At 36.9% G+C, this 20,906-nt stretch overlaps 2 protein-coding genes across 5 annotated transcripts; both read left to right on the top strand.

Annotated features, from left to right (window-relative positions):
• Positions 1 to 9,882: 9,882 nt before the first annotated feature.
• On the top strand, positions 9,883 to 11,638 carry LOC129236369 (eukaryotic translation initiation factor 4E type 2). The gene is made up of 2 exons (XM_054870719.1): positions 9,883 to 10,301; positions 11,140 to 11,638. Exons 1-2 carry the CDS (start codon positions 10,270 to 10,272, stop codon positions 11,621 to 11,623), a joined length of 516 nt encoding a protein of 171 aa, XP_054726694.1. The 5' UTR covers positions 9,883 to 10,269; the 3' UTR covers positions 11,624 to 11,638.
• Positions 11,639 to 12,396: 758 nt separating this feature from the next.
• Positions 12,397 to 20,701, top strand: LOC129236368 (syntaxin-1A). Of its 4 annotated transcripts, none has more exons than XM_054870718.1 (3): positions 12,397 to 12,844; positions 12,903 to 16,128; positions 19,628 to 20,701. In XM_054870718.1, exons 2-3 carry the CDS (start codon positions 15,257 to 15,259, stop codon positions 19,644 to 19,646), a joined length of 891 nt encoding a protein of 296 aa, XP_054726693.1. In that variant the 5' UTR covers positions 12,397 to 12,844; positions 12,903 to 15,256; the 3' UTR covers positions 19,647 to 20,701. The 4 variants fall into 4 exon arrangements, 3 of the variants coding, with proteins under 3 accessions (XP_054726693.1, XP_054726692.1, XP_054726691.1); XM_054870717.1 differs by having other exon boundaries at positions 12,896 to 16,128; XM_054870716.1 differs by having other exon boundaries at positions 12,397 to 16,128.
• Positions 20,702 to 20,906: the final 205 nt, after the last annotated feature.

The raw sequence follows: 20,906 nt of genomic DNA, 5'->3' as shown, positions 1-20,906 counted from the left end.
CATAGCTACCGCCTTACACTGGTCACTTGGAACGAATACACTCGGCAAACACACACTCACACATATATACACACACTAATTGGTTCAACTTTTTCCAAGTCACACATTGTCGTGCGAAAGACCGTTAAAGTTGTTTTTTTTTTTTATTTTGAAAATATAAGGACGAACTGAGCGCCTTGGAGCGCAAACCGCAACTGAAAGTGCAAAATGCTCTAAACGCTTGCTAAACGCTTTGACCACACCAACATTTAGGCGCGTTAGTACAGACACTGATGGAGCTGAGCGAGCGGTGGAGTGGGGCTGTGTGCGCGTGTGGTATTGTGTCCTTTATTGAGTTAAGTGCAGGTTTAGGCAGTAATCGGGTTTTTGTGATTATTTGTTATTTGATATTTTTGCTGCTATTCCATTTAAGTTATAGGCGTCTGTCCCTGCGCTTTAAAGCCATATGCGTATGAACTGCACATAAGGCGTGAAAAATGTTCGATGTTGCAGGCAGAGCTCAACTTGTAGCGACTTCACAAATACGTAAGATCACCAACGTGATAATGAAAAAAGATCTCTCTATGTACTTCACAGTCGAGTGACTCGACTCAACTGCTGTTGTATTCTGAAAAATCATTGAACCAAGTCAACGAAATTCATTAACACTTAGCGCATTCAACCTCAGCAAGTATTAATCTCACAACTTCTGCCATAAGCAAGGTGCACGCCAGCAAAGCTTCTTCTTCTTAATTGGCGCCATAACCACTTACGCGATTTTGGCCGGGTTTAACAAAGCGCCGTTTCTTTCTCAAGCTAACCGGCGCCAGTTGAACACACCAAGCGTAGCCAAGTTCTTCTCCACCTGATTTCTCTTCCTCTGCTATCACCGGCTGGTGCCGCATCGAATATTTGCAGAGCCGGAGCGCTTGTATCTATTCGGAGGACATGACCCAGTCAACAAAGCTGCTGGATTTTTACTCGCTGCGCTAAGTCTTTGTCGTCGTAAAGTTCATACTGCTCATTGTTCCATAACCTGCGATACTCGCCCTCACCATCGTGCAAAGGTCCAAAAATCTTTCGCAGAATATTTCTCTCGAATATTGTCATCGTCCAAGCTTCTGCGCAATACATTAGGACGGACCTGATCAGAGCATTGGAGAGGGTTAGTGTTCGTCGAGAGACGACTTTACTGCTCAGTTGCCTACTTGGTCCAAAGTAGCCAAGAGATATTCTACGTAGGATTTCCAGGCTGACTTTCTTGTAAGTGCTAATGCTGGTTCCTAAATAAACGAAGTCTTTTACAACCTCGAAATTATAACTGTCAACAGTGTCGTGGGTGCCGATACGCGAGTCCAGTTTGGAGAAGGCAGAACTAAACGCGCGTTTTTAAGGCCGATTATGTCAATATCATCGGCATACGCCAACAATTGTAGGTTCTTATAAAAAATTGTGCCTGAGCGATTAAGTTTGCGGCTCGTACGATGGTCTCCAACGTCAGGTTAAAGAAGTCACACGACAGCGAATCACCCTGTCTAAAACCTCGTTTAGTATCAAACGGCTCGGAGAGATTTTTCTCAATTCTGTTGGCGCTGCTGGTGTTGAGCAACGTCATATTTGAAAGCCGTACTAGTTTTGCGGGAATATTAAATTCAGACATCGCGGCATATAGGCAACTCATTTTCGTACTGTCGAATACAGCTTTGAAGTCAACGAAAATATGGTGTGTGTCGATTCTCCTTTCATGGGTATTTTCCAGGATTTGGCGCATTGTAAATATCTGATCGATGGTAGACTTTCCAGATTTAAAGCCACACTGATAAGGTCCAATCAGTTGGTTGATGGTGGGCTTCAGCCTTTCACACAATACGCTCGCTAGAACCTTATAGGCGATATTTAGAAGACTAATCCCGCGGTAATTGGCACAAATTGCATGATCGTCCTTCTTATGGATTGGGCAGAGCACACTTAAATTTCAATCGGCAGGCATGCTTTCATTCGACCATATTTTGCATAGAAGCTGATGCATGTACCTTACCAGCTCCTCGTCGCCATGTTTGAATAGCTCAGCCAGCAGTCCGTCGACTCCCGCGGCTTTGTTGTTCTTTAGCCGCTATTCTCACCTCGTCATAGTCGGGTAGCGGAACGACAATTCCGTCGTCACATTCGGGTATCGGGATCTTCACATTCTCTATGACATGCGCAGCTGTTCCTATTTAACAAGTTCGAGAAGTGTTCCCTCCATAATTTTAGTACGTTCTGGATGTCAGTCACCAGATTGCCATCTTTTTTCTTACGGGAAATGCGGACTCCGGTCTTGAAACCTTCTGTAAGCCGCCGCACTTTCCGGTAGAATTTCCGGGCGGTTTTCCTATTGACTGGTATCTCACGCTTCTTGCATTCACGTATTTCGGCCTTTCATTTTTTCAATCTGATAATACGTATCTCTTTCTTTTTGAGCTCCCGGTATCGATCCCACATGGCTCGCGTTGCGCACGATCGCGGCATCATCCTATAGGCAGCATCCTTTCTTTCGGCGACATCAATTGTTTTCCGGACTCGCCGAAATCCAATTTCTTCTTCGGCGGGGTACGTAGGGGACGGGAAATTTTGTTCCATTTCTCGTGCATGCAGCACTCTCTGAGAGCAGGAGGGAGAGTGCAGTGGCGAATCTTCTGGCTGTCTGTTGTGATTGCAGCTTTTCGATGTCGAACGTTCTTTGCGTAGGTAGATGTACGTTTTTTCCTTCACAGAGGCGTGTACGTAGTTTGGTTGCAACAAAGTAGTGATCCGAGTCGATGTTGGATCCTCAGATCGTACGCACATCTAAAGCAAGCACTAGAAACGTGTCATCCATCTATCACAAATTGATCGGTCTGGTTTCACGTTTTTCGATCAGGAGACAACCACGTTGCTTGGTGTATCTTTTTATGCTGGAATCTGGTGCAGCAGACTACCATGTTTCGGGCCCGAAGTCGATCTGCCTCTGTTTGTTACCGGATGTTTCGTTGAGCAGGATGACTTTTCCGACTGTGGGACTAAAAACTCCCTCCTTACCTACCCTGGCATTGAAGTCGCCAAGCACGATTTTTATGCCGAGCTATACTTGTTCTAATAGCAGTCACCCCTCGGCAGACAATGGCAAATCTGCCATTATTTCTGCCTTGAAAAAGCTCCTCATAAAAAACATCTGTCGTTCGGATTCGGTCCCTCCATTTGTGGAACAACATCAAGACACACACCATAAATAGGAGGAGCAGCTCGGCCAAACACCCAAAAAAGGGTGCAAACGCCTATTATATATAAAGGGTTTTTCAATAAGGGATGTTAAGTTGATCAAAGATCAATGGTTTCGTAGCGCTGACTTGTTGAAAATAAACGTTGTCCAGATCAATACCATCCAATTTCGGTCATTAAAAATCATAAATCATCTCTCGATAGCGTAATCCATTCATCGTAACTGTTGCTCCAGCTTCATTTTCGAAAAAGTAAGATCCAATGACTCCGCCGGACCATAAACCGCACCAAAAAGTCACCAAACGTTGAGGATAGAGAGGCTTTTCAACAATAACTCTTGGATTTTCTGAGTCCTAGATCCGACAATTTCGCCTCTTGACGAAGCCACCGAGGTGGAAATGGGTCTCATCATTCAAGATGATTTTTCGATGGAATTCCAGAGCATTTTCATGCATTTCAACGACCCAATCGGCAAAGACACGACGTTGTTGATGATCGGCTGGCTTGAGTTCTTGTGTTAGCTGGACTTCATAAGCCTTATGACCTAAATTTTTATGCAAAATACGATGTAATGACGTTTGTGGAATGCTAATTCCAAAGAACGATGAGGAATGGACAAACCTGGGCTTTCTTCAACACTTTCGACTACAACAGCAATATTTTCGGCTGTTCTTGAGCGACGTGCACGGGTTTTATTCTTCACTTCACTAACTTGTCCCAATAGCTCGAATTTGTTCACCAATTTCTGTATTGCGGTCCGACAAGGTGCTTCACGATAACCCAAAAATTTTCGAGTTTTACAAACCGTCTCTGCCAAATTTGCACCATTTTTATAGTGAATTTTAATCATTTCAATGCGTTGTTTAAGCGTGTATTGTTCCATTTTTCTACTTGTCAAATATCAAAAAATTACAGCTTCAAAAGTGACATCTACCGAAATAGTGGGCTATTCAAAATAATACCTCTTATTGGAAAACACTTCAGTTTTGATTATTTTGACTTTTTTGTCGGCCCTTTTTTTAAGTTTTGTAAATTATTTATACGCAATACTTGGAAAATCGTTGTAAAATCTAAAGTAATGCTCGATATCCGGGTATCTGGAGCTCTAATACGTACGTAAACCATCTCGCAGCCGATGATCGACACTACACTTCGTTAGTCTCGAAATGGTGCAAAGGTTTTGCCAGCGATAATTGCTTATTATTTACTACTACTCAAACAGTTACTTTCAAAATGGCGAGAATTTTTCTCGAGCCGAATAACGAACAGTAATCAACACTACAATTAAAAATGCCGTAAAATTCATGTGAATAGTGAAATCACTTAGCAGGTGAGGTTAGTCACTTGCAATCACTCAAACACGCACACTTTAACACTGAAACACACACACACACTCCCACATACGCTGGCATTGGACGTACGCGCATAGTGTGAAACCTACACACGGGTATGTCTTGTCTACTTGATTTGAACTTAAAACGCTGAACATTGGCGCTGTCCATGAGCGAACGCTCGCCTCCTGATGCGCTATTTACTTTCTTCAGCAGCAGCGGTCATAATTAAGTTTAACGCTGATGATAATGATGGCGACTTTCGATTGCTTCATATGGCGCTCCAGAGTCTTTTAACTGCCATTCATGCGGCCGCGCGGTCAAGCCACAAAAATAAACAATGTTGACAGCAGGTCGTGAAAACGCGTGATTCCGTTGCATGTGTGGGTGCTCTTCTCCTCTTTTTTACTTCATTACTACTTATTATTATAAACACACATACATACAAACAAATATATTTAGGTGCTGAGTTATTTGAAGAGTAACTATGGCAGACAAACCAATGGCGCTGCCCACACCCAAACAGCTGCAGTTAAATGGCCGCCGCTTCCTTTTTTCCGTGTATGTGCGGCTTTATAAATGCGTGCGTTTGTGTGTTTGAATTTTGGACTTGCGGTGGTGTCTATTGCAAGCAGATTTGCGGTCAACCACAAAAGTTGCTTATGAGAATCCCTCCCCATGACAAAGCAATGCATGAGCTCGATTTTTTGCACTTTATTCACGTGAGGTCAATGTGATTTGTGCAATTATTGATAACAACGAGCGACTTTAAAAGTTTCACTAACGAAGGAGATGTGTAATTTTTGATGTAAATGCGAATAAACTCATTCTTTTGGTTTAATTAGTCTGGATTTTGTGCTAGCAGTTATCAGTTATATAAAAAAAAATAAAAAAATAAATAATTGGCGCGTACACTTCTGTTAGGTGTTTGGCCGAGCTCCTCCTCCTATTTGTGGTGTGCGTCTTGATGTTGTTCCACAATTGGAGGGACCTACAGTTTCAAGCCGACTCCGAACGGCAGATATTTTTATGAGGAGCTTTTTCATGGCAGAAATACACTCGGAGGTTTGCCATTGCCTGCCGAGGGGCGACCGCTATTAGAAAAATGTTTTTATTGATTTTGCTTTCACCGATATTCGAACCAACGACCTCTCGGTGAATTCCGAATGGTAATCACGCACCAACCCATTCGGCTACGGCGGCCGAATGTTATATATAAAAGTGATATATAAAAATAAAATACACCGCACGAAAAAGTTATGAGACCAAAATGATTGCGATGATATCTACTAAAGGTTAGGTTGACCTGGCTGTCTGAAAGCCATCACATATACCTTTTGGCCCTTAGTGGTACCAGATGGAGCGTGACCCTCACGTTTCCTTATAGTAGGCTTCTTGTAATAAGCCAGTGTCTTTTGCGAAACTCTGAAGCCATGAATGAGGTCAAACTGATTGGTCTATATTCCTTTGAAAGTATGGGGTTACTTTTACCTGCTTTCGGTATAAACACAATCTTTGCTTCTCTCCAGAGTAGTTGCACTTAGTTAAACCTCTATCATCCTGTGTACATCGCTTTTAGCCATGGTACCAACAGATTGCCCATCCTTTAAAGCATGGCTGGAAAAATTTCGTCTAAACTCGGTGATTTAAATGGGTCAAAAGTGCTTATTGCCCACTATATTTTTTGTGTTGTAATAATGTCTTTGGGATGTTTACTTCGTTATTTCTAGCAGGCTCCGGACCTTAGTAGTCTATGCATTCTGGAAAATGCGTACTGACTAGATCTTGTAATGATTCTTCACAACTATCAGTCCAGTACCCCGTTGGATTTATATATTAACACTAGAACTACGAAGATTTACCATATACCTATTTCAACTAACCGGTCATTTTGACCGGTTTTTTTGTTTAACTACACAAAACAGTAGAAATTTAGAAATAAAACTAAAAATTCATAAGATAATTAAATTTTAAAGCAAAAGAAACATATTTTATTCATTTATTGTAATTACATAACATAAAAAACAAAATTACATAACATAGAGATTCTATGTACTACAATTTTTACATATTAAAAGTTTTTTAAAAGTACATTTGCCACAAACATACTTTTGGCAATGAGCACAGATATTTGCGGATTTATTCTCATTGCATAAACCTATTTGACAAGTTTTTCGTATGTTCAAATTTTCAGGACTCTTCAAGGGGTTGTTCAAGTATTCCAGTTCCGATGAGTCTTCATGCTTTCCTGAAAGTTCTTCTGCTAATTGAAACAAAAAATTTTTTCTTGATATATTTTCTCCAGTTGTTTCGTTGTACAGAATCCATGCATTTATTGCAGCTAAGTCGAGAATATTGAAGAATATTTGCACAGGCCATCTTCGTGATCCTGACTTCACACTATACTTCCTGGCCATTTGATCGGCAACATCTACTCCGTATTTAGTATTGTTATAAAATTTTATAGTTTCAGGCATCTTTTTTTATCTTCTTCAATGCTAACTGAATTATGTTTCGTACTCAGCAATTTCAGTTTGCTGATCTTCACTCTCATCGGAATAGGACGGATATCTTACACTTTTTCTTGTACATACCTTGAGTATGTTCTCCTCTTCACTATCACTGGATACATAGACTTTCTCTTTATCAAACTGGACCGCTGAAATATTTGTTGATTTGCAGACAACTTCGGATATATCTTCGCATATATTTGTTATATCTTCAAGAGATTTTGTTTTTTTCGAATGTGACGCCATTTTCATGGTAATAACTTCTAACTGAAAACTATAATTTTATTTCCCTTTCTAATAATGAAAAAAATATTCAATCAGAAACCACTTACAATGTATGCAAGAATAATGTGAGATTATAAAGAAATATAAAAAATATTCAATTTATTGTCATTTGCAACTATACACGGTAAGTAAGAATACTAAATTGAAATGTTTATATGCTACGATTTATGATAACTTATCAGTATAGGGGTTACAGACTGACTGTAGAAATTGTATTCATATTACGGATTTAGTATAACTGTATATACCATATTACAGTTATACAAATTTTCGAATAATACATGGAAAACCCAAAATATTTGAATTCCGGGAATTTTCCATATTCAAAAAGAATATTTCAAGAATATACAAAAAGTATTCATGATATTTTTATGACCGATCAAAATGACCGGTTCGTATATTTAGGTATAACACATAGTAAGAACAAAATAATCTATAATATTATTCTATACACAAATTTAATAAAAATCATGACATTATCGAAAAAAATGTAATTGGAATATTTAAGAGGAAATGGGAAATAAATGTTCCAACCGGTCATTTTGACCGGTTCGTAGTTCTAGTGTTAAGTTGGTCGTAGTCGGGTGTTTTGATAACAGTTTCCTGAGCCTAGCCGCTTCGTTTGTGCTTTCTATACTGCCACAGAAGTCTTTCCATGACTCTCTCCTGGCTTTACGCACCTCTTTCTTGTATGTCCGTCGTAGATCATTATACTCTTCCCAGCAGGATTCATTATCGGGTATCGAGCCAATTCATTGAATTCTATTACGCTGCGCCTTTTTAACCTCAGCTCCTTCTTCCACCATGCGTGTTTAACGTAGGGGAGTGCATGCTGCGTGATATGCTTTGTTAAGGAGGGTTTAGTGCTAAAAAAAAACACTTTTTTTTTTGAATTTTTTACAGATATATGGCTTAAGATACTTTAATAAAATCAGTTGCATGTTATTGTACATCTTTTCAATAAGTTTTTAAAAAATATTAATAATAAAATATTGACAAATAAGCCCATGACAGAGTTTTTTTGGAGATATGTTTTTCGAGAGGTGCTCTGCGGTGCCAATCGGCATTCGTCGTAGAATCATCTGAAACTAAAAAAGTCGAATTTTTCAGTTAAAGTATGACGTAATGCTCCCCCCTACATTAATAAATTTTTTTTTTTTTCATTTTTGTAGTTTTGGTGGCAAAAAAACGTAAAACGAGCATTTTTGACGAAAAATTTCGCCATATTTGTAAGTGAAAAACAACCTTAAAAAAAAAAATATAAAAAAACAGTGGGGGGGGAGGTATTTTGATTTAGAAAACGTGTGCCAAATTTGAAAAGAATCGGTTGAATAGTTTCGGAATTGTGATTGGCACCGACTTTTAAGAAGTCGTTTCGGGAAAAACGCGTTTGAAAAAATGACTCTGAAAAACTATCGATGCTCCGCACTCGAGGTAGAGTGCCTACAAAGGCTATAACTTTGAGAGTTCTGCTCCGATCCACTTAAAATTTTGACACAACATTCTTGAAATGATTTACTATAAGATGAGTGAAAAAAAAAATTTCGATTTTGTGATCGAAGAAATAAACACAACAAATTTTTTTGACAAAATGGCGTTTTCTCAAAAAACAAAAAAATTATTTTTGGCCTAAAATTTCGGCCTTAAATTGTTTATAAAAAAAAAAAATATTTATAGGTAAAAAAAATCTTCCATTAATTACTAAAATTTTTTTTAAGAAGCTGATGTTAAAATTTGAGACTAATCGGTTTAGTCGTTTTCGAGTAATGCTGGTCACCGACTTTCAAAACACCATTTTGAGAAAAACGCCTTTAAAGTTTGAAAAGCACTCTAAAACGAATTTTCAAATTTGCGTGTAACTTGGGAAATATTCACCGGAACGATATTAAATTTTCCGTGTGTATTCTTATATATATGTACATTAAGAAAAAAATAAAAAACAAAAAATCGATTTTTTGAAAATTCTAACTGCATATATAACCCTTTGACAGGCGGCACTTCGTTTGCATTAATTTGAGTAGTTTTAATGTCACAAATCACAATATTACCAAGAATTTGCATTTTCACAAACATGCAGTTTTCCCTATTTTTGTTTGTTTTGTTCGTATATTTTGTATTGCGAAGGGAGCTGATGTCCGACTTGCCAAAAACGCGAAAAATAAAGTAACTGTTTTTTTAATGGCGCCACCTGCTACTCAATTCGCCGCCTTGGGTTCTATTGAATTTTGAAGGGAGAAAGAAAAATACAACTCACTGAAGAGAAGTTAAAATACCAGTCACAGTTAAGGTATTCTATAAGTAATGATGTCATTCTTGGATATTAACTTCTCCAGGCCTTATTCTTGATTTCTCTTTAAATTATATAATATTCGTAGATATTTCAATCAGCAATATTTAGTCCCAGTCCCGGTAAAATAAAATTTCTATTCATTAGCACTTTCGCATGCAACCCTATGGAAGGGCTATTTTAGCAAATCTCACAATACAACGTGTTGTTGCACAAAAGGAAATGTCAATTTTTGACAAGTTGTCAGATTTTATTTAAAAGCAAACTCAGAAACAATCGGAAGGAACTTTTTTGAAAACTATTGGAATTTTTGCCATTTGCACTTTTATTATAAATTAAAAGTTATCAATAAAATACTAACGGGACGACTGCACAACGCGCATTCAACAGAAAACTGTGATACGTAGTGAAAGGCACATAAAGAAGCTACAGGAAGCTGTGTGGAAATTGGAACAGCTATTTGTGGACTAATTGCTGGTAGTAGTAGCGGCAGACGCACTAACTGCAAGGCATTCACAACAACACAACAAACCAAACAGCAAAAGCCTGTTGGAGCCCAACCACTTGGCGCACAACTCAGTAAATCAAGCGAATTGTCGTGGAGACCTTAGAACTTTCGTCAACACTGTGTAATCACGTTATGGACAAAATGCCAGCCAAACAATACGAATCGTAAGTTTCGATACAAATGTCTACTACCAAAGGTGGGCGGTAATGATACAAAGTCGTGTAAATCCAATGAATATGTAGTTTTCATTTACTGCAAACTTTTATTTCAACCCGCTGGCATAAAACAATTCCGTCTGTTCATTGCAAAATCGACTGTAAACAAATGCTCGCGTGTAATCGTGTTTAGTGTTTAGGTTATGTTTTCGTAGGGCTACGTTGACACCAATTCCCAAATACTGGCTCAGCTGTAGCTGAAGCAGAGCAATTAATTAAGTGAAGTTTATTTAGTTAATTGAATTGCTGGCCAATAAAAAAATGAGCAGAAACTCATATTATTAATGAAAACTCTTTAACTCAGCCAACGTTAGTCGAACAAAATTTTCATAACAAAACTTTGATTTAGAAATTTGTTTACAATATTTCATAGTTTGTTACCCACAACTGTTAAGGACTGGCATTTCAATATTAGTAGGCATATTGTTTCGAGTACAAACAAACAATATCGAATACGGTTCCTTCTCAATTTTGTATCTTCAAAAGTGCAAGTTAGCCGGCATTATTTTAAGCTAAACAGCATTTTGGCCTTCACAATTTGTATAAGGATTAAAATATTAAATATTAGGTCAAGCTACCATAACTGCATTTATGTGACAAAATGTAAACTACACAATCCGCGCACGAAATGTATGGACCCCATTGTCGAGACATTTCCAACAACATTCCCAAGGATTATAGTCATAAATTAAAAATTTATTTGTTATATTCCTTTTTTTGAATGCATTAAAACTAATTGCTAGCAAATCTCTATTCATTTACTTTTATTAATTTTATTTTCTTGCAGAAAACCATGGTCAGACCTAGCTGACAGCGATGACAGTGATATGGAGAATGAAATAGATGTGGACAAACTACCACCATTAGAAGTTGGGCCCAACGAGAATCGGCTGCAGCATACATACTGCCTCTGGTTCTCACGCAAAGGGACACATCGCGCCACGGACTACAGCAAATCACTTCATGTAGTCGGGCGTTGTGCCAGTGTACAACAGTGGTGGGCGCTGTATTCGCATCTAATACGGCCCACAGCGTTGAAACCGTATCGAGAATTAAGCCTTTTCAAGCAGGGTATCAAACCGATGTGGGAGGATCCAGCAAACACAAAAGGCGGCCAGTGGGTAATACGTCTAAGGAAGAATAAAATTGATCGTGCGTGGGAAAATGTTTGTATGGCAATGTTGGGAGAACAGTTTCTGGTGGGAGACGAGATCTGTGGGGTAGTACTGACAACAAAGTATCCGGTAAGTACACATATTTTCAATTGTTAAAGAAATGCAAAAGGTCTTTGTACAGATATGCAGAATGTTAATGTCACGCACGAACAAGTGATCGTATTTCTGCTGAAATTGCAATGCAGTGATAGTGTAAAGTGTATACTCAAGGAGCAAAAGATATAACAAAAAAAAAAATATATATATATATATATATAAAGAAAGTGGAAAGTGAATTTATAAATAACAGCAGTGTGTAGTGATGCTGTAATAAGACTCAGACCAAAGGAACTTTAGAGGTTACGCATTAGATTTGTTTGGTATTTGAAAAAAACTAAAAATGTTAGCAAATATTGCTTCCAAATTTTTTATTATGCTATGCTACTATGCACTTCATTATAAATTAAAGGTGTACCATGCACAGAAGTTGTGTTTCTTTAGAATGTTGAAAATAAAACTTATTGAGCGAAAAATGTTAATACTGTGCATATTTTCCGCTGTAAAGAATTGACCTCTCACATATTTTCCTTTAATAATAATCAAATAATAAAAATGTGTTAAGAAAATATTTTTTTTAAATATTCATATTTTAAATTTTTTTTAATTATATTTTTTTTTCGGCAAATTTCAATTGTTGGTTGGAAATTAAGTTGGTTATGCAGTTGAACACTGCTTGAACAGAGTTCACAATCGTTTCCCGGTTCAAGTCTCTCTGAAATTCATTTATGTGCATATCAAAATCGAAAATTTAGCTATCTCGTTAAAATTAATCACGTAGAGGGTAAAAATTGTGCCTTTTCTTGGAGTGTTAGCATTACTTTTGATTTACGTTTCGCCAGCATATCTGCTTGCGCTTTAACGCGAAATTCAATCGAAACGTCAAATGTGATAAATTAGAAGAATGCGAAAGTGAAAAAGTGGCTGCTTCCCAAATTGCTTTTTGCTTTTTAGCCGCACCTAACGTCTCAGCTCCTAACAAATTAATCTAATCCTGGCCAGCTGAAATGATAAAAAGCTGAATTTACACGAGTTGCTCAATGCGTTCCACATTCTTGCGTGCGTTGAGATTGTTTTTGTACTTTGAAGGTGTCAGTTTTGGTTTGACGTCTGGCAAGTGGTTGTCAAATGATTACAAACGAAAAAGTGCATAAGCCATTGTCAAAAGTCACGAATGATAGAATACATCGTGGTTAAAAACAATCAAACACGGATGAGTACCTCGGGATGTGTATAATGAAAGAATTGTAACTAAAAAAGTGTACATCACAGTGTTTATTGGTAAATAATGTGCAAACAAATAATAGTAAAGTAGTAAAGCGTTTTCACAAGTTTTCAGTGTACATTTGCCGCAAGAGTCTCTATAGCGTCGGTAGGAGGCCAATTCCGAGCGGTGGCAGCAGCAGCATTACAAAATACACTCAAAAAGAGAAGTTTGCTGAGTGTTACAACGCTTACACCACCCCCGATTGAGCATGAACACAACGCAAACGCACTTTGTACGCTGCCCACACGAGCACACGAATTCCACAAACGTGATGGCGGAGAACTATGAATAGAGCGAATATTGATGCAGCCATAGGTTCATACGGCAACGCTTATGCTAGTTTCAATAGATTGTCGAGAGCCAGCAACGCGTTGAGAGCGTTTTCCGTGCGTCCGTGCGCCAATATCCGAGATAAAAAGCAAATCATTCAAGCGTTGTCACTGGCCACTAATAAATATTGTGGAAACCCGGTATCCCAGCATTTCTAACGCACAGCAGTGTTTTACAAGATCAAATTATCACCAATAATTCTGAAAGTAAGCAGACATTAACAACTCGCCACTGCAGCAGCTAGCGCCCGTAACAGACCGACAACCCCGCCTAGTGCCCACCGCATAAACGAAACAACCGCGCGCGTACGCGTTCGGTTGTAAATGAGACCCTGAGCAAAAATCGATATTTTCTTTGATTTGCACGCTGCTAAAGTGGATTTCACATTTCTCTTCAAGCAAAAAAGGAAATAACCGAAATCGTACACAAGAAATAATCGGACTTGTTTGCATTAAAAAGTAAAGTGAATAATATAAATTGAATTGAAAAAAAAAAGTAATTCAAAGTCAAAATCATTCCATGATATTAACGAAAAAAAGGCAAGAAAACGTCAAACGAATTTGTTGGCTAATGTAAAAAGTGGAATAACACAAAAAGCAGAAATTGGATAACGAAAAGCAGAGAAGAGACAGAAAGCAGTGTAAAAGAAAAATCCTATACACAAAAAATCAACTACCAACAACCAAAATCCAATCGACTCTCATTCATAGCTGCTTAGGAATTTTGGTAACAATTTGCGCTGATTTTTGCCATCACAACCCACCCCTCTCCATTGTTGTTCGGGAGCTTTTCGCCGATAAGCTACGTTTTCGACACTGCTCGTCTAACAGCGTCATCACCTTCATCGTCATCATCAACAGCGAACGCAACAGCAGCAAACAGCGGATACCAACAGTTTTTCTCCCAGCGCGTGTCTTGCAATATACAAGTAAATACTTCAGGCGCAAGGGACAGAAGGTGTTCATTAAAAGTAAAGTGTACCAAGTTTCGAAAGCACATATATATGTGTCTTGACATGTGCAAAAATTGCAGATTCCTGGCAAGAATTGGAATTTGTATTAAAAATTGATGCGAAGTTTATGTGGTGTAAATGCTTTACGAAATTCATTATTCTTTGTGTTAGGCAATGAAATAAAATATTTTAAACCACAAAAAGTCTAAATACGAATTTGCTAAGCAAAAGTGAGACCGAAAGTGAGTCATGCTGCCGTTGCCATTGTCGCATACGCTATCGGTATCGTCGCTGTTAACGTCGCCCAAATTTTTGTCGAATGTCGCTGTGGATATCACAGTAAATTAAATTTGTTGACCGTGAGCGTTACCTTCACCGTTCCACATACCAGTACGCACGCTAAGACGAACCGCTTGCCACCAATCGTAGCGCGGTATAAATTAGAAAAGCGAAAATTTACATAGTATTAAAAACAAGCGAAATATAATCTAAGTAATACAAAAAAGTGGTTAAGTGGAAAATAAATTATAGAAGTCAAAAGCAAATTGCCGACATTTTTATTCGAAAATTAGAATTTTAAAAGAAACGCCTCGATAACAACGATTATAAAGACAGCGGCACGGCCGTTTGTCCCAAACGTGCGCATTTCGCAAGGAAAAATCAATAATCGCCAGTCGAGCGAGCAACAAACTACCGCGCGCGTCCTCCCACCACCACAAGAAAAAATACAGGCGTGGAAAGTGTTGCACACACGCGGTGCGCTGTGAGGCCGACAAAATTTTGCAGTGAAAAAAGGAAAATCCAAAAAAGAATAAGCGTGTGTAAAGAAAAGAAAATTCTGCTAAAGACCGAATTTGGAATTTCAATTAATTAAAATTGCATAAAATAATGATAAGCTAAACTAGCGTTTTCGACGAGCACTGACTGCCACATAAATATAAAAATCGCCTTCAAATTCAAACAACCGAACCCCTTGACCCTTAAATAACCCACTGAAAGTTGAGCTAAACAAAGTCAGCGAACGACGTGAACAAACGGCAACGAAAGGCCGTTAGCTTAAAAAGTAAAAATCATAATAAATCACAAATTTAAAGTCTAACAAGTGATTTGTCGTCTACTTTTGTAAAAAACCAAACACTGCAAAATGACAAAAGACAGATTAGCCGCACTGCATGCCGCTCAATCCGATGACGAAGAGTCAGAGGAAGTGGCGGTCAATGTGGATGCCCATGATTCGTACATGGATGAGTTCTTCAAGCAGGTGGAGGAGATACGAGGCATGATCGACCGAGTGCAAGACAACGTAGAAGAAGTTAAAAAGAAGCACTCGGCCATACTCTCCGCCCCTCAGTCCGATGAGAAAACCAAGCAAGAGCTTGAAGATTTGATGGCCGATATTAAGAAGAATGCAAATCGCGTGCGTGGCAAACTAAAAAGCATTGAACAGAATATCGAGCAAGAGGAGCAGCAGAACAAATCGTCCGCCGATTTGCGTATACGCAAAACACAACATTCAACGCTGTCGCGAAAATTCGTCGAAGTGATGACAGAATACAATCGCACGCAAACGGATTACCGAGAGCGTTGCAAAGGCAGAATACAGCGCCAGCTGGAGATTACCGGTCGCGCAACGACCAGCGAAGAGTTGGAAGACATGCTGGAACAGGGCAACCCGGCCGTATTCACGCAGGGCATCATAATGGAAACCCAACAGGCCAAACAAACGCTGGCCGACATAGAGGCACGCCATGCGGATATTATGAAACTGGAGACATCGATTAAGGAGCTACACGACATGTTCATGGACATGGCTATGTTGGTGGAGTCGCAGGGCGAGATGATCGATCGCATTGAATATCATGTGGAGCATGCTATGGACTACGTGCAGACGGCAACTCAAGATACAAAGAAGGCGCTCAAATACCAAAGCAAGGCGCGCCGAAAGAAGATTATGATCCTGTTATGTTTGACTGTGTTGGGTCTCATAGTTGCTGCATATGTTGGCACAACTTTCATGTAAATGCAATTACATTATTACTACTACATGTTTATTATTTATTACATACATATAGTTACAAAAAGCAAAAGGCAAAAACAAAAGCAAAAAAAGTATATAGCAACAAAGTAATAACAATTATTATAACTAGTTATTATGTAGCTCTTATATCGCACGCTCGCAGCGAGAGTGGATGGATGTTGTTGAAAGCCACAAAAACAAAACCCAGCAGCGGTCAACGCAGCTTGGCTGCTACTGGGACGCGAGCAAATGAGAAAGCGATAAGAGTCTCAGAGAGAAATGCCATGCGGCCGTGAATGCTGCCAATTTGTAAGCTGCCTTTGCGGCCTATTTGGTGAATTATTACTTACTTAATTACCTAATTAATTGATTAAATGCTAAACAAAAATAATTATAATGTATTTGCTATATTATGAAATCTTATTGATTACTGTTATAATGCGAAGCAACCACAACCTAAAACATTAAAGTAAATATACACGAAAAAAAAAAATGCAAAAAGTGAGAAAATGAAAAGGCAAATTAACGAAAATTGCATTGCAATGAAAAACAACAAACAAATTGAACTAAACAAGCATAAAATTAATAAACAAAAAACATTTAAAACAAAACTATGTATTGTACTTTTCAACCTCTCATAATTCTCATAATTGTTGATAAGAGTTTCCGGTTAAAAGTTTAGTCACAAATCGGTTGAAGGTCTGTCTTTTCGTTTGACTTGCTTTTAAGCGTAAAGTTAAAAAAAAAACAAAAACAATAACAAAAAATAAGAAAATGAAAATAGCATATTCAAAGCAAAATTGACGCTGAAAGCGCGTTTACAAACATTTTTCAAAATATCTCGTTTTCACGCAATTTTAAGTTCACTTTAAATGCATACATATATACATACATATGTATAATTTGTACTTTCGAAATCTCATATTTGTATTATAAGAAAAGTAACACGCTGTGTATTTACTTACATACTTATTGCATATTTATCTAGTTAACTCTTATATAGCAACAATTTATTATTAAAACAAAAACCAAACAAGCTATGAAACAAACAACAAATAACTATTTACTTATTAAAAGCATATAATCTCTCAATATAGATTCTCTTTATATATTGGAAAACTCAATTGAAAGAAATTCGAAAGAAAAAAAAAATAAAAAAATTAAATGAAAATAAAAAAGGGAAATGTAACGTGAAATTTAAGAATTAAATTAAATTCGTAAAAACAAATCACACTTTAAATAATTGACTATAGCGTAAAAAATAACGAAGAAAAAACAAAAAAAAAAAAACACGAAATCACAACACACAGACACATGCCTACATATACACAAAAATATTTGCACATGTATATAAAGGTGCATTTACATAAAATTAAATATGCAGCGGTAGTGAAATAGAAATACTAATTAATAACACAAAATAAAACTTAACTTAACGCTCATTAATAACTTTTGTTTTTAGGTCAGAGCAATAATTATTTCCATTCATACCTATGTACATATGTGTGCGTTTGTATATAAGTATATTTATTTAGTGAAAACAACAATCACTTGAGTTTTTCCACCATTATGCTGATACATACATTTATATTTATTTGCTTGATTATTAAGTTATTTGTGTAGATAAGATTACGCTTTCAAATGCTAGCCAATTTGAGTAATAATCAGAGTATGCACTTGCAAATTGTTTTTATTTGCTGTGATAAGCACGAGCGCTCATACATAATGCAGAGTATGAATTTGTAATTAAGAGAGAGAGAGAGAGAGTAGCGGTATTCGTTTAGCAGAATGGGGCCTGAGATGAGGAGAAATGTATACAAATGTGGTAGCAGCATGCAATTTTTTCATATTTTCGTATTAAAAAGTGAGACTTTGTCAAAATAATAAGAGTTTAAAGTCAAAAATGATAAAAATAAAGAATTTTCAAAAAGAATATTCACTGGTAAGACAATGTTGTTGTTGTGATAGCCTGGCTTTTCGGCTTTTTTCGTTGGAGTAATGCTAATACAGGCTTATGCAGAATATTATTGATGAATTAGTTTCTCGAAATAGTGAAAATTAGGTTAGGTTGCTGTCCACTGTGGGACACACCGATTTTTTTCTTTTCACAAACGCTGCCTCTGAGTCGCCCGAAATGAAAAAAAAAACATGAAATTTACTATAAAAATAAACGGTACGGCATGCAGAATATTAGTTTCTTGAAATTGTGAAATTTAGGTTAGTTTAGGTTGAAGCGGTTGTCGCCTGTGGGACACACTCGGGCTCATTGTGATGCCATATGCGCAACTTGTCCTTATCTCTCCTAAAACCACTGTACACATTTCAAAAATTTGGTAGAAGATTCCTGATTTCCACAGTACTGAGATCTTCCCATTCATTACAAAATTCTCTACTAAATTAATGAATCTATAACTGGATAGAGCAGGATAATGGTACAAAAAGTGCGAAATCGTCTCTTCCTCATTTATTAAAATTTAGTTATATTCTACTGCTTGTTAAAATTATTTTTGTTGATGTAAAAATTTGCTTCACGAAATTTAAATTTTTATAAAACTTCAAATGAAAATTGGCAAAAATTCACTTGAATATATTTAAAAATTTTGTTTAACAAAATCTTGCTCTCATTTTTCACCTTTCTATTATGTTTTTCGCTTTATTTTGTTTTTTGTTTTAAGTTTAATACTTAAGATTCTTATGAGCATTTATTTGAAGCTTCTAAATTTGAAAAAACTGTAGCAAAATTTGAAAACTCCAACTGAATTGTTTGAAAACTTGCTAAGCATAATTTTTGCAGCTTCTCCGCTGCGCCTAGCCGAATTTGAAAGCGTAATGTTTAAATATACAACAAACAGATTTAACTAAAACTTCAATGCCTTGCTTATGTCCAGAAAAGCTCGCATTATACATTAATTGCATTAGTATTCGTATTTTGTGATTCTTATTTTATTTATAATGTTCCTTACTAAGCCTATTTTATTTTATCTAACAAAGAAAAATATTTACTTACGTAAGACTACTAACACATATCCCAAACAACGATCACTTCGTAATACTCATAATTTGTTTTTGTTTATTTTTTCTTCTTTTTTATATTATTTTTTGCTCAACGTTACTTTACGTTCGTCTTACATAATATGCAATGAAAAAAAAAAACGAAATTATAAAACCAAATGGGAACACTTTCACCTGAAACAACAACACCAATAATAACACCACACCACACCGCATCCCAACTACCAACTAACACAAACTACAACAAAAACTCATTTCGGATTATTAACACTGCATGCCCACACTTGTACGTTGTACGCCTCTTACTTTTTACTGCTGACACACCAATGACATCTTACGTATCTTTTTTTCTTTTGTAATTTGATGTATAATTTTTGGTAACCAAAAATTACGCTGCCGAATGCTAAAACATCACAAATGAAATATTTTTTTATTTTAAATAATTTAAAACTGTTTAAACATTTTTTATAAATTTCCATTTATTAGCATTAAATCGAAATCGTAGTGCTTGTAACAAGATAAATGATTAAAAAAAGCTACATACATTTGCTGCTGCTGCATTTTTTCTGTATTTTTAAGTTAAAAATAATAACTTCGCATGTGTACGATTGCTTCTCTTTTTATGTGTTGAAAATCTCACACATAACGGCAGCGAACTAGTGCTTGTAAAGCCTGCTATTGTTCAGAGAGTTTCCCTAAGTGAATAAGTATGTTTTGTACGAATGCATTTAGTAAAAAAAAAACAAAAAAAAAACCTTAGCACGCATCCATGAGCGCCCCTATTGTTATTGTATTTTGTTTTTTTTACACGTTGGGGGCGTACTATTTAATGAATGGCAAATGGCTGATCTGTTGAATGCCTGCAATTCCAAAAAACAACTGTTCAACATATTTCAAACACCTATGTACCTCTCACTCTCAAATGAGAATGCAAGCAAGCAATTAAACAAAGAGAAAATTGTAAGCAACAGTAACAAAAAAAAAGCAACAAACAGTGACTAACCGCACTCACAAGCACCTCTGAGTTACCTTTGAGCAGCACCACTTTCTTCTTCCAAATGCACTGCAACTACAACACCAACAGCTAAGTATCAACTATACAGCCAATGCACTGATGCTCGCTATAAAAATAAAAACAAAATCACAAAAAAAGTAGCAACTCCACTGCAAACTTTTTCTAGCCGCCTCAATTAACTGCCAACGCACGCAAATAATGCACGATAAATTTGAAAAAAAAAACAAAAAAAGAAAATATGAAATGAAACGCGCTTCACAGCATGTCGATTGCAAATAAATAGCAGAAAACAACAGAAAAGAAAAACTTGTGCAAGTTAGCGGCTCCTTCGTATTATTTCAATAAATCAAATCAAAATGCAATTCAATGCACGATCAACGCCACAAATGGGATCCGAAACGGCGACGATCCAGCGACCCACCAGCCAACGAACGAACTGCAAGGCCACCAACAAGTCAACTTTGCCACCTACAAAACAAAAACAACATTAATGAAAAACACCAATGAGCGGCAACTGCTTGACAGCAAATTTATTTTTGCCATTGGTAAGTAGTTAAAAAAAAAAATAAAAAAAAAAATTGTTAGAAAGCAAATAAAAAACCCCTCTGACTAAGCAACTTATGCGCAGAATTTTATTGATTAGAACAACATTTTGCGAATTTCTCACTAATGTTGCTTTGTATCAACAAAAACGACCTTGGAACAAACGTTTTTCTAGCGCTCAGCAGCAAACATTTTTTTTAATTTTTA

Source organism: Anastrepha obliqua, chromosome 1 (genome assembly GCF_027943255.1).
Source record: "Anastrepha obliqua isolate idAnaObli1 chromosome 1, idAnaObli1_1.0, whole genome shotgun sequence".
NCBI classification, from domain to species: domain Eukaryota; kingdom Metazoa; phylum Arthropoda; class Insecta; order Diptera; family Tephritidae; genus Anastrepha; species Anastrepha obliqua.
The sequence above is the reverse complement of the archived record's forward strand: the minus strand, read 5'-3'. Positions and strand labels throughout refer to the sequence as shown.